The 17081-nt window shown below is 42.5% G+C and overlaps 1 protein-coding gene across 2 annotated transcripts in view; it reads right to left on the reverse strand.

Moving 5' to 3' along the window:
• MDN1 (midasin AAA ATPase 1) overlaps window positions 1–17081 on the reverse strand; it is a 315164-nt gene that overhangs the window by 90334 nt on the left and 207749 nt on the right. For both annotated transcript variants that reach the window (XM_040428764.1, XM_040428763.1), the window contains exons 63-67: window positions 15522–16230; window positions 15270–15431; window positions 12933–13203; window positions 8635–8870; window positions 900–995 (exon numbers count right to left, since the gene is read on the reverse strand). In XM_040428764.1, coding sequence (XP_040284698.1) covers window positions 900–995; window positions 8635–8870; window positions 12933–13203; window positions 15270–15431; window positions 15522–16230 — 1474 coding nt within the window. The remainder of the gene's footprint in view (window positions 1–899; window positions 996–8634; window positions 8871–12932; window positions 13204–15269; window positions 15432–15521; window positions 16231–17081) is intronic.

Here is a 17081-nt window from a genome sequence, read left to right on the forward strand (position 1 = left end):
ACAAGCGGACACCCGAACGCTAGTGTGAAAGTAGCCTTAGGAGGTATCACTATCTGTTTTAAAAACAGAAATTGAAATTTTGAAAATTGCGAATTTTCCCAAATTTTTGGGGGAAAATTGGTATTTTTTTCTAAATAAAAATGAAATATTTTGACTCAAATTTACCGCTGTCAAAGTACAGTATGTGACGAGTAAACAATCTCAGAATGGCTTGGATAAGTAAAAGCGTTTTAAAGTCATCACCACAAAGTGAGATGTAAGATTTGCAAAAAAATGGCCTGGTCCTTAAGGTGAAAATGGCAGGGTCCTGAGGGGGTTAATATCCATGATCATGACATTATACAAACACACACAGCTCTGCAGTAGGCACCTTATACAGAGACAGCAGTACAATACACACACAGCTCTGCAGCACAAGCACACAGCCTTAATAAAAACTTGAATCCCTACTCTTTCTGGTCTGGCTCCTGCCACTGGTGACATCTCAAAAGGTCCTCAAACTGCAGTTAGTCAGAGCTTTAGTCTCTTCTCTGCAGCTTGGAGACCTTTAGGATGGAGGGGAATGCGTTTCTCACCGTCCTCTTAATGTTTGCTCACCCTAATCTCCTGTCTGCACTGATCACACAGATCAATGATGGATCAATAAGGAAGCAGTTAGCGAGGTCTGGCACTGCTGGAACATAATGACTGCTGTCTATAAGATGCAAGAACTTTTTAGCAAGGTTTTTTCTTACTTAAAAAGTGCATCTTTTAGTCCACAAAATATAAGATAAATAACCCCACAACCCACTCTGCAATAATTTCCTTGCAGATCAATTTTCATTTGAAGAAAATTAGAAAGCTAGGAGAAAACAAACATGTTTGTGTGTGTAATAAAATATATTTGCAAATGTACTTACTTGAGATTTCGCTAAAAGAATTTCCAGCCCGTTTAGAAATTTGGAAAGAGGGCTGGAGAGTGGAAATCCTTGAATTCTATCAATTATAACGACAAGCTGTAAATAAAAAGATAAATAGGTAAAGTACAAATCAAAACTGGAACAAACTGCACCGCAGCAGGTGAGTTGATCACACTACATTACACTAATCTTCATAGTTTGACTGATTAATGGCAATATACTAGATAATCCAATGCTGAAGTTGAATTTTAAAAAGTATTGAAAATGTTGTGCCAAGGAGGAAGGATATTTTTCTCAGTCAAAACTAACTGTACATATAATGGGTGAGATTTATCAAGACTGGTGTTCCCATATGCAAGTCTTGATCTCCCTGCACTGCACTGACATGCGCCTAACTTATTAAGAGGCTCATCTCTTAATAAGTCAGGCGCATCTCTGGCACTCCGTGCACCAGAAGTGCAAGTCTACACCAGATAGGAGCTAATGCAGACTTGATCTATAACTGAACTACAACCCATTTCCTGGGGTAATTTATAGTAATTCCGACCACTTTTGAGAAGTGTTGAGACCATTTTCAAGTCCCATAATTTGCAACTTTTTCACGCCACTAGTGACAAGTGGCGTAAAGACAACGATACATATCCCCCAAATGTTTAAAGTGAATCTCCATGTTTTATCACCATTAATATAATCTTTATGCCTCACTCATACGTCAGTGATTTAGTCAGTGATTGTGAGCCAAAACTAGGACTGGAGCCTCCACAGACATAAGGTATAAGGGAAAGATCTGCACCTGTTCTGCGTTTAGAGCCGCACCTGGTTTTGGCTCATAATCACTGATGCAAATCACTGACCGAACACTGATGAGTAAATGAGGCTTTATGGTGGGCTGTTCATTGCAGTTTCTGATATAAAGCACTTCAAAGCTTCTGACTGAACAGATTTAAAGAGCATCTGTCACCACTGAACAGATTTAAAGAGCATCTGTCACCACATAACTTCATATCAATCTAATTGTTACATGTGTGCTGGTCTCCTGAGTTAAACGCTCTTGATCACACCATGATTGTTGCCCACATGTCGGAGAAATTCTCTCATATGCAAATTAAGTGGTCGGTGTAACGAGGGCATCATCTTTGTACCTCACACAGTACAGCTCTGTTGCTTGCCAGTACAGTACAGCTCTGTTGCATGTAGAAGACTTCAGTCCTAGCAAGTAACAGGGCTGTCCTGTGCATGTGCCAATTCCAAAAGCGACTGCACATGCACAGTAACAAGGCCATGCCAAACTACAGCACTGTCTGGTAGGTTAATCAAAACATTTGGGGGTGGGGGCGGTCAGGAGTACGTTCAGTTTCAGATAAGTGTGTTAACTGCAGGAAACACTCTCTATGTGAGGTATGTCCCAGGGTGAATGCTGTTCCTGTAACATGACCTCATGGCATTATGATTTATAATGCCGTGTGTGTCTGCCTGACCTCTGCTGTTATGAACAATACTGATGCCACTATGCGAGTACAACTCTCTACAGCAGAGGTAGGACACAGCATTATAAATCATAACAATGCTGTCAGGTTATGTCACACGCAGAGCATGTTAAACTAGCCTAAAAATGGTTAAATACTCTTACCGGTAATTGGATTTTCCAATAGCCACCACAACAGCACTCAGGAGGGTGTCCCCGCCTCCCCAGGACAGCAAACAATGTAGAAGCTCAAGTTTAAAAGGCCCCCTCCCTTTACCTGCTTCGGTTAATGACATAGAACTCGTTAGTAGAGCAAGAAGTGTATTGAATATCCAACGAATATAATATAACATAAATCATGTCAAAGAAACAGAGGGGTTTGGGAAAGCTACAGTCCCGTTGTGGAGGCTATTGGAAAATCCAATTAACGGTAAGAGTAATTAACCCTTTTTCCCCGGCAACTCCACAACGGCACTCTAAGGAGCAGTAAAAAAGAAAACAAAAAGAAATTTAGGGTGGGACTACCGCAGATGATACTTTTCTGCCAAATGATAAATCATAGTTATGGAGCACATCCAACTTGTAATGTTTGAAAAAAGTATTTAGGTTTGCCCAAGTGGCTGCCCTGCATATCTGTTCCACAGACGCAGAGTCATTCTCTGCCCATGAGGTAGATACCGCCCTGGTAGAGTGAGCTTTTATCCCCCTAGGGGGAGTCAAGTTCTTCTGAAGATAAAATTCAATGGCATTTCTTATCCATCTTGCAATGGTAATCTTGTGTGCTGCTGAACCTTTATGATGCCCTTGATAGTGAAGATGATGATGATCTGAGTGTCTGAATTCTTTGGAGACCTCCAGGTAAAGTTAGTATGCATCGTCTTACGTCAAGATTATGATATTTTATCTGTTTCTGAGGATGGATTTGAGCAGAAAGACTAAGGATACCTCCTGCTGGCGATGAAACCTAGAAACGACCTTAGGCAGAAATATAGGGGTATGTATAAGGAAAATACTGTCCCCCAAAAGCGTGAAGTAAGGCGATCTACAGGAAAAGGCTTGGATCTCCCCCCACCCTTCTGGCTGATGCGATTGACAATAAAAAGGTGGTTTTGTACGTCAAAAGTTTTAGAGGAATATCCTGTAAGGGTTCAAAGGGCACATCCATCAGAGGTATAATGGAATGAACAAACGGAAACAGCCTTGTTGCGCCTTTTATAAATCAGTTTATTAGAGGCAGGTCTGCCAACTTCATTTCTAGAAAGTTACTTAATGCCGATATTTGTACTTTATGGGTGCTTGGTCTGAGCCCCTTATCCAGACCGGATTGAAGAAAATCCAATATAAGGTGAACATCAGGACCTAGACTGTGATACCATCTATTCCCCGCAAGTTGTGTCCTTTTTACTCAATAAAAGAGTGGAAATTACTGCCTCTGACAGGCCTTTTTGTTTTAACATAACTTGCTCAATTTCCAGGCTGTTAGATGTAACTGTGATACGCTTGGATAGGATACTGGGCTCTGATGCAGTAGACCTGGATACGATGAGAGACACCAGAATTCCCCCGCCACGAGATCGAATAGGAGAGGAAACCAGGATATTTTCAGTATCAATTGTGCTCTTTCCTCTATCGCCTTCAGTACCCTCGGAATTAAGCTGAAGGGCGGAAAGGCATAAAGCAGATCTCCTGGCCATGGGGCAGACAGAGCGTCTACTATCAGAGGTTGATCCCAAACGGAGAGGGAACAGAACTTTTCTACTTGTCTGTTTTTCCGATCCGCAAAAAGGTCCACGATCAGGGTACCCCATCTTTTTAAAATTTGTTTGAAAATGTTGGGGGTCTAGTGAATATTCTTCTTTCAAACTTTCCCTGCTGAGAAAGTCTGCCACTATATTTTCCTTGCCTTTTAGATGGACGGCAGTCAAAGAATTCAGGATCCTTTCTGCCCAACAAAAAAAAAAAATTCCTGACAGATCTTTACGTGTTGGGATCTTATGGTCGACTGTAGAGAGAGAAGTATTTTGAAGACTGCCATCAGTTCCTTTAAATTGGAGGACACTACTGCCATCTTTTGACCCCAAATACCTTGTACTACTTAATCTTTTTTGGTATGGCCCCCCCCCCATCCTCGACTGCTGGCGTCTGTTGTAATAACTACTTGATGTCGCCAGAACACTCCTCTTCGAAGATTTTTTTTTATTTTCCACCAAAGGAGACACTGTTTTACTTTTAGAGGAACCTTTATTCTTTAGTCTAGAGTGTTTTGATTTCTATCCCAGGTTTTTAGGAGAAACGTCTGTAGTGTCCACCTGACTGCTGGAATTGAGGAAGGTAAATAGTCTAACAGGGTCATGGAAAGACATAAGATTGTGGGAGTCTAACATAAGACCCAAAAATATTTTTTCCCGGCTGGAAACTAGGTCTGATTTTTCTTTGTTTATCAACCAGCCCAATTCCAACAACTTTGTTTGTACAATTTGTAAATAAACCTGGAGATCTTGTAGGGACAGGGCTGCCAACAAAAAAACGTCCAGATATGGAATGATTAATATTCCTTGAAGATGTAGAAAACTCGTCACTTCGGCCATAATTTTAAAAAAAATTCTGGGGGCTGAGGACAACCCAAAGGGTAGAGCCTGGAATTGGAAGTGACGTTTTTGCCCCCTCAGAAATATCGCAATCCTGAGAAATTTCTGATAGTCCCTGTGTATGGGGACATGGTAGTATGCATCGGAGAGATCCAGGGTTACTATGTAGCAATCGTGAGTCAAAAGATTTACCGTCGACTTGATTGTCTCCATCTTGAATCTTTTGTAGGATATGTTTTTGTTTACCTCTTCAGATTTATTATTAATCTGAAAGACTTGTTCGGTTTTTGGATTAAAAAAGATGGGTGAATAAAACCCTGTTCCCTCCTGATCCTTTGGAACTGGGATTATAACTGGCTTTTGCAGAAGAGATAGTATTTCTGATTCTAGAGCTCGCTGTTTTTCTATTGGAAGTAAAGGCCTGTTGTAAGTGTAGAAATCAAGAGGAGGGGCAATGAATTCCAGTTTGTAACCTTCGCTTGTGGTACTTCTTATCCAAGGAGATGTTGAAATTTTTCCCTAGGCCGAGGAAAACATTTTTAGTCTGACTCCTACCTGAAATTTGGAGTCATTGTGAGGATTTTGCAGCAGTTTCTGGAGTGAACAGAAAATCTCTCCCCTTTCCTCTAGAGGGTTGCCATTTGCCCGAGCCCTCTTTTCTCCTGGTCCGATCTGGTTCTTTTCTGATTTCAAAAGGACAGTCTCTATTGGTAAAACGGAGTCGGAAGGAAAGCTTTTTTCCTTGTCTGATGCCTTGTCAAGAATATCATCTAAAACTGAACCGAACAACTTATCCCCCTCACACAGTATGGAGCATAGTCGAATTTTTGAGCTGGCATCTCCAGATCAAGACCTGAGCCATATTGCTCTACGTGTGGCATTTATGAGAGCTGAAGATATAGCAGATAGTTTTACTATATCCGCAGAGGCATCAGACAAAAAATTTGAGGCCTGCTTCAGAATAGGGATGGAGGCTAGGATTTCGTCTCTGGGGGTACCTGCTGCCAAGTGTTCCTCCAATTGAGTTAACCAGACAGATAATGATCTGGAAGTACAGGTAGCCACTATAGTGGGTCTTAGCATAGCCGTGTTAGTCTCCCATGCCCGTTTGAGAAGAGCTTCACATTTTTTTGTCCATCAGGTCTTTTAAGAGACCCATATCTTCAAAGGGCAGAGAAGTCTTTTTTGATATGTGGGTCACTAGGGCATCAATTTTGGGAGTTTTATCCCATAAAGCTGAATCTGATTCTGCAAAGGGATATTTCCTCTTAAAGGCATTTGGAATTGTATTTAGCTTGTCAGGATCTTTCCATTCCTTAGCGATTAGCATTTTTATGTTATTATGGACGGGAAAAACTATTTTCTTTTCTCCCAATCCCTGAAATATTTGATCTTGAATTTGATTCTTTTACGTCCTTAATCTTCATAGTGGCTCTTATGTTCTTTAATAATTTTTTCGTATCCTCAGGGATTTAAAAAGGTTTCCCCGAACAGTCTTCAGAATTTCCATCTGAAAATATATTTTACCATCATCAGAGTCTGGTTCACCTTGAAAACCCAACATCTGTGATTTTTGTGAGCTTGATGGTTGGGGGGGGGGAACACGGCAGTAATTTTGAGTCTATTACCGCTTTTACTTCTTCCTTAATCAGATTTTTTATGGATTCTAGGAAGGAAGGGGATTCTTCAGTCATTACTTTATCCGTGCATCTGGGACAAAGGGCCCTTTTAGTGTTAGACGGCAGGGTTTTCTTTCAAACTGCAAATTTTTTCCGCCAGATGATTTTATGGTGCTGGCCTCTCTACCCTATAAGGTAATAAAATAAATCAGAGCTAATATAGCAAAAAGCTAAAAATGGGGTCCAGCACCAACACCATACATAAAAATCGTGCCCCCCCCCCCACAATAGAAGAGGTAACAGCATCAGGCACAAGATTGGAAGAAGGCTTACCGGGCTCTGGGCGGCAGAAGGATCTACAGGCTTGCGGGGCATGTCACAGGATTCTAAATGAGCTGACATACTGCACATGTCAGGAGACGCCGACTTGCTGCGTTCCTTGCATCCTTGATATCCACCAGGCCTCTGATGTCATGTGCTGACGGAAGTGATGAGCAGAGGCCTGGCAAACTGAATTCTCAACCCAGAGAATTCCGGCCTGTCTGCGCATGCGCGCGATCCTTTACTCCCCGCCGTATACCGTGACTGGGGAACAGATGCCCGAGGCTGCCTTCCCTGAAGGGCTTACGCCAAAGGAAATGGAACAGGCCCTCCCATATGGGACAACACCAGGCAGTGTGCTTTAAAATGAAACTCCTGACCCTGCAGGAGCTGCTTCCATGCGATCCAGAGGACAGGAAACAACAACTGAATTAGGTAAAGGGAGGGAGCCTTTTAAACTTGAGCTTCTACGTTGTTTACTGTCCTGGGGAAGCGGGGACACTTTCCCGAGTGCCGTTGTGGAGGTGCCGGGAAAAAGCGTAATTTTGAGTCTAATAAGGTGCAACGGTGACCCCCTCATTGTACTGAACAGTTAATTTGCATATAGAAAAAATAATTTCTGAAAAATGATGGCAACAATCAGGATGGGATCAAGAGCATTAGGGGTTTGTGGTGACATATTCCCTTTAAAGGGGATTTCTGGGATTTTGATCGGTGGGAGTCCAACACCTGGGACACCCGCCTATCAGCTGTTTGAGAATGCACAAGCACTTCTGTGAGCTCCCCGGTCTTCTCTGTGCTTACCAAGCACAGCTGCTACACAATACATGTCACTGTGCTTGGTAAGCACGGAGAAGGCCACAGCGCTTTTAGGAGTGCCAGTACCTTCTCAAACAGTTGATTGGAGGGGGTTCAGTTTGTCTGGCCCCTACCGATCAGATACTGACGACCTATCCTGAGGTCATCAGTATCAATATCCCAGAAAGCCCCTTTAACATACTGCCAACATGCAGTCTCCACTAGGGGGAGTATGGGAGACTACTGCATACTGTGTTACTACTGAATGCAATGGATAACCGTATACAGTGTTACCTCTCAAGCTCTATCCAGTGGCAGCTGCAGCCAGTAAGCTTTATATATATATAAATAAATGCATCACCCGGCATGATCCATCCTATTAAACCAGGCATATTGCCTGCTGGGGCTAATCATGTCGAGTTAAAGGAATATTCTGATTGTTAAATGTCACCCCCTCTACAGGATAGGGGTTAACTATTAGATGGGTCCCCACTAGTCACAAGAAAAAACCCTTCGAAATTGAGCAGCAGGCATACACACTGCCACTCCATTCATCTCTATAGGAGTTCTGGAAAAAGCTGTGTGCTGTACTTGGCATTCTTCAGAACTCCTATAGAGATGAATAGAGCAGCAGTGCGCATGCACAACCTGATGCTCTGTTCATTTCGGGGCTTTGAGGAGTATGGGGCACCTATTCTCATGATCAAGACCCCCACCGATCTAACAGGTATTCCATATCCTATGGATAGGGGATAAATGTTAAACAACTGGAATAACCTTTTAAGCAACCTCTGAGCAGTTGAAATTATTCATCGACGATGTTGTAGAGAAATCGGCACTAATTAGGTGTCCGGAGCACCAAGAGGTAGGCCTAGCATCTCTGAGTACTGTTTAAACAGTTTTTCTCAAGGACCCATTGGAACTTGCCAATATGCTTTCCTCACCTGAACCAAAGCAGGGTGATCTGGCCAATCTCCCAGCAATTTGTTCACTTCTTCTCTGAAGCAACTCAGCACACACTGGCACTGCCTAACCTGCTGGATGTTAGGATGCTGATAAAAGTCATAAGGGCCTTCGTGCTGCACTACAAGGTCAGAGGTACTGTTTCCCAATATTGTGTTCTGCATGAGCGTGCTAGCCAGCAAATGGCTGCTGGAAAGATGATCATTTAGGTCAGCCCCTAGAAGTTAAATAAAAACATAAGACTTCAAACTAAATGAAAAGATTAAATTCAGTTAAGTGGTAAATGCATGCTAGAATCTAGGAAGAGGCAGCACAAGAGTAGTTTCTTATACAACCCACTAAATTTGCCCAACATTAAAATTCACCAGAAATTCGTTTATTTCAAATCTGAGAGTGTCACTCACCAGAATTGCATTTCATCACACAAATAACATATATAATTTAAAGGGATTCTGTCACCAGGTTTTACCCCTGTCAGCTAAAAATATGCTGATGTTCAGAGCGTCTTCACGATTCCTAATGTGGGCTTATAAATGTCATCTGTGGGCTTATTTAGCTAAAAAACAGCTTTTACTAACCTGTCAGTCAAACAAATAAAGGTGCCCAAGGGGATGTTAATGGATGCAAGGTGCCGGCCGCACCCGCCGCCGTTCGTGCCCAGCGCCGCCTTTCCGGACTTCTGCGCTGCCTCTCGCTCTCCCTCCCTCCTCCTTCTGCTGTAAGATCTCGCGCTTGCGCACAGGGCTCTGCCTGATGCGCCCGTGCGGACTTCTCCATTTGGCTTCTTACAGCGAAGTGCGCATGCACCGGCACTTCGTTCAACCCCTGTATGCGCGAGATCTTACAGCAGGAGGAGGGGGGAGGGAGGGAGAGCGAGAGGCGGCACAGAAGTCTGGAAAGGCGGCGCTGGGCACGAACAGCGGAGGGTGCGGCCGGCACCTTGCATCCATTAACATCCCCTGTAATAGCTGTTTTTTTAGCTAAATAAGCCCACAGATGACATTTATAAGTCCACATTAGGAATCGTGAAGACGCCCTGAACATCAGCATATTTTTAGCTGACAGGGGTGAAACCTGGTGACAGAATTCCTTTAACATTGTGTTTAGTTTACCTCCTAAAAACCAAAAGGTGTGAAACGGTCAGTACGCTATGCCTAGTGACTATGCTTTGTCTACAGTTTACATCACAACAGACCTTTAATTACGTTATATATACGTTACCAGAAACCGTGCAACACTTATCTATAGGTTGTCTGGTATTACAGCTTAGCTCTTTAAAGTAAACAGGGCGAAGTGGTTTTACCAAACTCAACAGGACAGTATGACATGACGACAGTTCAGCACTAAATAGTTACCATATTTTCACACTAAAAGGGGGTTAATGGTTTTGGTCAGCTCCGGTTAACCTTAGTCTGTCATCTGCTTACCATTTTAATAAAACTGTAATGGCGCATTTGGTCAACTCATTAAATGTACCTATCCAAGTATATGTGTTTCCTGTCATTGCTCTGTAGTGTCCTGCCACACTTATTCTGCTAGATTACTTATTTCCCACTCTCCATGACTATGACATTAGACTCACACAAGCATACACATCCACACACACACCTCTGCTACATACACACCCACACAACTCTACTGCATACACACAGCCCTGCAGTATGTATATTACATACACACCTTTAATAAAAAGGTAGACTCCCTTCTAATCTCAACCTTAATAAAAACTAACAATCCTCTTCTTGGTTTGGCCCCTCCCATTGGTGAAATCAAAGGTCATTCACTTACTTGGAGTTTTCATCTCCTTGTAGCACAGCTTTTCCTGCTGAACGGATGGCTCAGCCTCCTCTCCCACCTACACTGACCATACAGATTGGGGTCTGGCAGGGAGACCGAAGTGTGCAGACACACACCTCTCGCATTGATCCAGCAGAGCGCTGTATGGGAACTCTACTGGATCATTATGAACACAAACCAAAATAGGCTAAGCCCTTAATAAGAAAAATTGAGAATTATCTCACATTACATGACTACCATGTATTGCTCAATGAGCACATGCCTATGGCAAAAAAAAATATACTGTATTTTTCGCCCTATAAGACGCACCTACGTTTTTGAAGAGTAAAATAATTAAAAAAATAATTTTAACCAAAAGGTGTGCTTTTGAACTTATGTTATGGGGGGTCGGTGGATGCCACTGTTATGGGGGGGCGTCTGGGGATGCCACTGTTATGGGGGGGGGTGTCTGGGGATGCCACTGTTATGGGGGGGGCGTCTGGGGATGCCACTGTTATGGGGGGATCTCTGGATGACACTGTAATCGGGGGAATATGTGGAGGACACATCCTGTATATATAGCATCTTATTCTATATATGTGTCACCCACAGATATCCCTCATAACAGTGTCCCTGTGTACGGTACATAGTGACCCCAATACAGGAAGTGGAGTCTGGCAACTGGTGTTGAAATCTCACCGGGGCCCGGTGCAGTCACTGTACTCTATTACACCGGGCCCTGCACACACCAGTATTCATATGTAAACTGTAGGCAATCGATATGTAAAGTGCCTCTTATGGGGCGAAAAATACAGTAAGTACCTATAAAAAAAAAAAATATTTGCAAAAGTCATGAAGAAAAAAAATACATACATTAAAAACAAGTGCAGGGAAATGGCAGCATCTACTGGAAGGTGGCACAATGGTAACAATTTATAAGTTGTGTACTCCAAGGTTCAGTGCTGGGCCCTTTTATTTATTTTTTTAATGATATCGAGGGCGAGATTAATAGCACCATATCTATTTTTGCCGATGACACTAAGCTATGTAGTACTGTGCAGTCTATGGAAGATGCCCACAAACTACAAGCTGACTTGAACACTGAGTGATTGGGCATCAACTTGGCAAATGAGGTTCAATGTGGATAAATGTAAAGTTATGCATCTTGGTAGTAATAATCTCTGTTCTTCATATGTCCTAGGACCTAAGTGATGTAGCACTGGCAGAGTCACTTATAGAGAAAGATTTGGGTGTCCTTGTGGATGGTAGATTAAATAACAGCATACAAGGTCAATCAGCGGCTTTAAAGGCCACCAGGATACTGTCATGCATTAAACGAGGCATGGACTCGCGGGGCAGGGATGTGACATTACCACTTTACAAAGCATTGGTGCAGCCTCATCTGGAATATGCAGTCCAGTTCTGGGCACCAGTACACAGAAAGGATGCTCTGCAGCTGGAAAAAGTACAGAGGAGAGTGACTAAGGAGCATGGAGGGTCTTAGTTATGAATAAAGATTAAAAGAATTGAATTTAGTCTTGAGAAGAGACGTCAAGGGGGGGGGGGGGACTACATGATTAACCTATACCAGTATATAAATGGGCCAATATGGTGAAAAACTGTTCCATGTAAAATGCGCTCAAAAGACAAGGGGGCATTGCCTCCGATTGGAGAGGAAAAAGTTCAATATCCAAAAGCGTCAAAGCTTCTTTACTGTAAGACTTCCTCAGGACGTGGTCACAGCAGGAACAGTGGACAGTTTTAGATGAGTTCTTAAAAGAAAACAACATTAATGCTTATGAAAACGTGTAGAAATCTAAGTTTCAACTCCTTCTGCAATTCGCGTCCCCACCTATCCCTTGGTTGAACTTGATGGACTTATGTCTTTTTTCAACCGTATTAACTATGTAACTCATACTAATCCAACAAGATGAAATCCAAGATAAAGTGCAAAAAATATATTCCAAGTATATAAAGAACAGAATCAATTACCCCTAGTGTGCCTCCTCCGGGATGGCGCCAACCCTGACGCGCGTCTGGGTGCTGAAACTTGCACTTTAACTTGGATTTCATCTTGTTGGATTAGTATGAATTGTTACCATTGGTGCCCCCTTCCGGTTGATGCCACCATTTCCCTGCACTTGTTTTTAATATATGTATTTTTTCTTCATAAATTTTGCAAATAAAGTGCATTATTGACTTCATGCGGTCTGGTAGTTTTTTTTTTTTTATAGGTACTTATATGGATCATTAAGGAAGCAGTGGGGGAGGTCTGGCACCTCTGGCCCACCCTGACTGCAGAGAATAAAATGCAAGATTTTTTTTTCTTGATAAAAAGTATGTCTTACAATACAAAAAATATGTTGTATATTTTCTGCCTATAGATGACATTACTTCTAACAGTTTTAAAATCAAGTTGCCTAAATTAGCCTATAAACACATTTAATAAAACTAGCCATTCCACCACTAAATGTTAGCAATATAATAAAAACTATTGTCATACCTATGAGAGGGTAAAGGGACTCTATGAGGGCAGCACTGGTCTGGTAACATGAGAGGAACACACTCAGGTAATGTTTGCTTAGATTTTGCGGTGGCTTCTGGTGATACCAAAGAGATCTGGCAACACCTAGACAGAGCTGCTGATGAATGAGCATCACAGTATGCATTGAACTCTTAGACACGAGCGTTGTCTGATCATCTGCTTGACTTTCACCGCCTTCTGTCTTCATAGGTTCATCCAGACTGAGTTGTTCTGTTATGTCTGCAAAATCCTGTAAGTAATAAAATAAGCACGTCAAGAAACAATTTATGATCATTTTAAAGATAACCACAAAACACTCCTGTGAGCACTACGGCCTTATATGGGCAGCTTTGCTTAAGGCCTCATGCACACGACAGTGATTTGGCTTCAGTGGTCAGTGTCCGATTTTGCTTCAGTTGTGTTTCCTTGTGTCTTCCTTTTTTTTTTGTCTGACAGGGGAAAAAAAGGAAGGTTAACGAAAAGTGTAATTTTATTGCACCAAGGTCTTGTAGAAAAAAAACGGACGCGGACGACATACCAGTTGTGCATCTGTTTTTTTTGACGGACCCATTGACTTGAATAGGTCCGTCCAATGTTTTCCACTGTCAAGAATAGGACAGGTTATATTTTTTTGACGGACTGAAATCACGGACGCGGAGAAAAAAACGGAGGACTATCAGTTTTTTTTCACAGCTCCATAGAAATGAATAGGACCTCCGCTAAACTGTGAAAAATGACGGAACGGACGCGGATGCACACAACGGTCATGTGCATAAGGCCCAAGGCTGATGAATGTGTCGTCACTGGCCTAGGGAAAGCAAAGAGAAGGCTGGAGTGACAAGAGCCGCTGCCCAAACAGCTGATAGGCAGGGGTCCTGGATGTCAGACCCTCACCAATAAGATACTGATAACCTATCCAGAAGATAGGTCATCAGTGTTTAAGTCTCAGAAAACCCCTTTAAGTGCACTGAGGCTGTACCAAAGCCATTCTATGCACCCTTGCTTTTCAGCCTTCATCTGTAGATAACATGGCAGTGTCAATCAAGGAAGGAAGGAAGGGCTGGCAGAGGAAGCAGGCTGAGCAAAGGTGCAGAGAGAAGCTTGAGCCCAGCCTCAGAGCACTTAACCGCTCCCCTTCACATGGATTAGAGCTAGAAAGAACTTTCTCCCAAATGAAATGAACGGATCACTACGTGAAAGGTACAGGGTGGCCCACGAAAAAGTAGCCCGCCTCCAATATCTCCAAATCAAACTGCCTAATAGTAAATCTGACTTAGTTGTCCATAGCAACCAATCCAAGCTCAGCTTTATTTTTTCAGAGCCCTGTAGGAACTGAAAGCTGAGCTCTGATTGGTTGTTAGGGGCAACTAAGACTGATTTACTATTCAGTTCTATAAAAGTGGCCTATTGTATCAGAAAGATGGTGTTCTCCCCGGAACAGTGATTCTGGAAGACTATGTGCGAAGCAGATCGATTAAGGAAACGCAGGAGACCTTTGCCGACAAGTACCCAGGAACAAAACCACCAGCTAAATGTTGTATTCAGAGTCTGGTTCAGAAATGGAATCTTACTGCCTCTGTTGCAAACATGAAGAAACCAAGGTCTCCATCGATCAGGACGGCTGAAGTTATGCATGAAATTCAGCGGCGGATAGCAAGTAGCCCTCAAAAATCACCTCGAAGACTATCTCAGCAAGTTGGTGTATCACGAACGAAGTGTCAGCGAGTGCTGGAATCTCTGAACCCGAAACCGTACCGAATAACATGTGTGCAGGAACTGAAAGAGTCTGACAACTAAACACGTAAATTAATGGACTTGGTTGCTGACTGGAGGCGGGCTACTTTATCATGGGCCACCTTGTATTATTACACTCAGCTGAGCTAGCCCTACAAGACATTGTGCATGGCTTAACGGTGAATTTCCTGGTGTCAAAAGCTCAAATGAAACAACTTAAAGATTTTGTTCTGGCTTGTGAAGTTCAAGTCGAAAACATTGAGAAGCCCAGAAATAGTGTATGGAGATGCTGGGTAAAAAGACTTCAACACATGCAGCACACTCATATGATAATATTCCTGTATGGTCTGTCCATTCGTCTCCTATATCTTTGGTTAAAAAAAAAAAAAAGGCAGTGGAAATTTTTCTTCATTTCTTCAGCATATTTACCACTAAACTAAACAGCAATGTGCTAATACATTTCTAGAAACTTTCAATACAAAAACACGTTTGACAAATTATATTTGTCAACAAAGAATGTGTTCTAATATAAGCATAGGATGTTTAATCATGCTTTAATCATTCTACTAGCAAAGATCATACCTGATCATATACTGGAAACCGCATGCGGAACTCTCTCTCCTCTTCCTCCTCTTCTGTAACACCGGGGCCAAGACTCTTGCTCTTATACTTATAGAGGCTGCTTTCTTGCTTTTCCTGCTCTCTAGCACTCTGCTCTTGCTCATCCCACTCATTGATAATAACCTAAAACAAACATGCATTCTAAAAATCAGTCCATAAAGTCAACACACATTTCTTGGCTCTAAAATGCAAACTAAGTGAGGAAACACTGACCTGACATATATGTCTGAAGAGCTCCAGGGACTTTTGATCCATTTCCCCCTTTGAAAGAATATGAGAGCGTATATAAAGTAACCCATTGACAAGCAGCTGCTCTTTAGTTAGGCAACAACTTAAATCCTTTCCTTGTAGTGATCGGTCTTTGCATGGATACTTTTGAGAAAGTTTTTTAAGGCTTTTGAGGATGTCAAGGGAACCAACTGAACACAAGCTGTCGGCATGTGAAAAGTATGTGGGAAACGCTTCAGACGTAGATGGAAAAGCAAGAAGGGAAGCTATCAGGTTGGTTATCTTGGGTGGAGAAATTAAAGCACTGTTCATTGTGACGTAGAGCTCAGAGGCTATTACTCTCATTCCATGTTGCACTTGCAAAATGGCGGCTTGAAGAGGAGTTACTATGTCTGGATACAGGGAATACTCCTCTGAAAGACGCTTTCTGAACTGGTGTTGGGATCGCTGCCACGTGACCTCTTCAGACAGCAGATTGAGAATACTCTGCCTTGACTTGTTACCCTTTCCACTGAGGGCTTTTAAAAGTCGTGTAGAAAAATCCTGGATAGAAGACATCTTGCCAATGCTGTTGAGGTAGTTGTGAACATCTTGGTACAAAGTGTTGTAAGTGGGACTTGTGGGGCGGCAAGCCTGCTTTTTGGAAAGATTATATATGATTGCTTTCAGCCTCTGAATTCTGTGCAGCAAAGCCCTGTGGAGAGACAAGGTTATTAAAAAGTAGTTGGAAAAAAAAGTAAAAGTGGTATAAATCACTAACATCCTACTATCATGTACGTAAAACAGAGGTCATTAACACAATGCAAACATAGCTTGAAATCTAGGCTTAGACAGATTATTGGTCATTCAGATGAATTGCTATCTGCACATGAGTTATAAATCAGTCTGTGCTGCAAAATTTTCTATATTTGTCCATTTTTCCCACAGGTCCCATTTATTTCAATTAATGAGTCTGCTGGAAAAACAGGGTGCAGAAGGACCTAATCCGTGCACAGTCCGTTTTAAAACTTGCCTCATTAGTGGTCTAAAAAAAGTCAAGAAAGCCTGTTTGTTCTGATCTAGATTTTGGAGACCATGGAATCATTAGGATAGCAATCAACCTACACAAATAAGTACAGTTTACCGGACCTGCTGACAAGATTAATCTCTATCATTAACTCGAGTGCTTTCAGGACACTCAACATGCCACAAGGTTTTTGTAATTACAGAATAGTCACAAGTAGGGCTGAAACGATTACTTGAATTAAACAATTAACTCGACACACAAAAATCCTAGAAATCGATGATTCGTTTGTGCCATGTGACCATAGAGTGTGAGTGAAGAGCTTGCTATTACTCACACTCTGTGGCCACCCGCCTGCTCGCACAACGCTGCTTTGGATCCTGACATACACACATCGTCAGGACATTTTAGTTCACTGGCGCTGCGGCTGGGCACTGAAGGCTAGGAGGGGGAGTGGGAGCAACTGATGACGAGTGGAGAGCTGAAGGCAGTGGGGGAGTGGAGAGCTGAAGGCAGTGGGGGAGTGGAGAGCTGAAGGCAGT

This window comes from Bufo bufo, chromosome 4 (assembly GCF_905171765.1).
Source record: "Bufo bufo chromosome 4, aBufBuf1.1, whole genome shotgun sequence".
Lineage (NCBI taxonomy): Eukaryota > Metazoa > Chordata > Amphibia > Anura > Bufonidae > Bufo > Bufo bufo.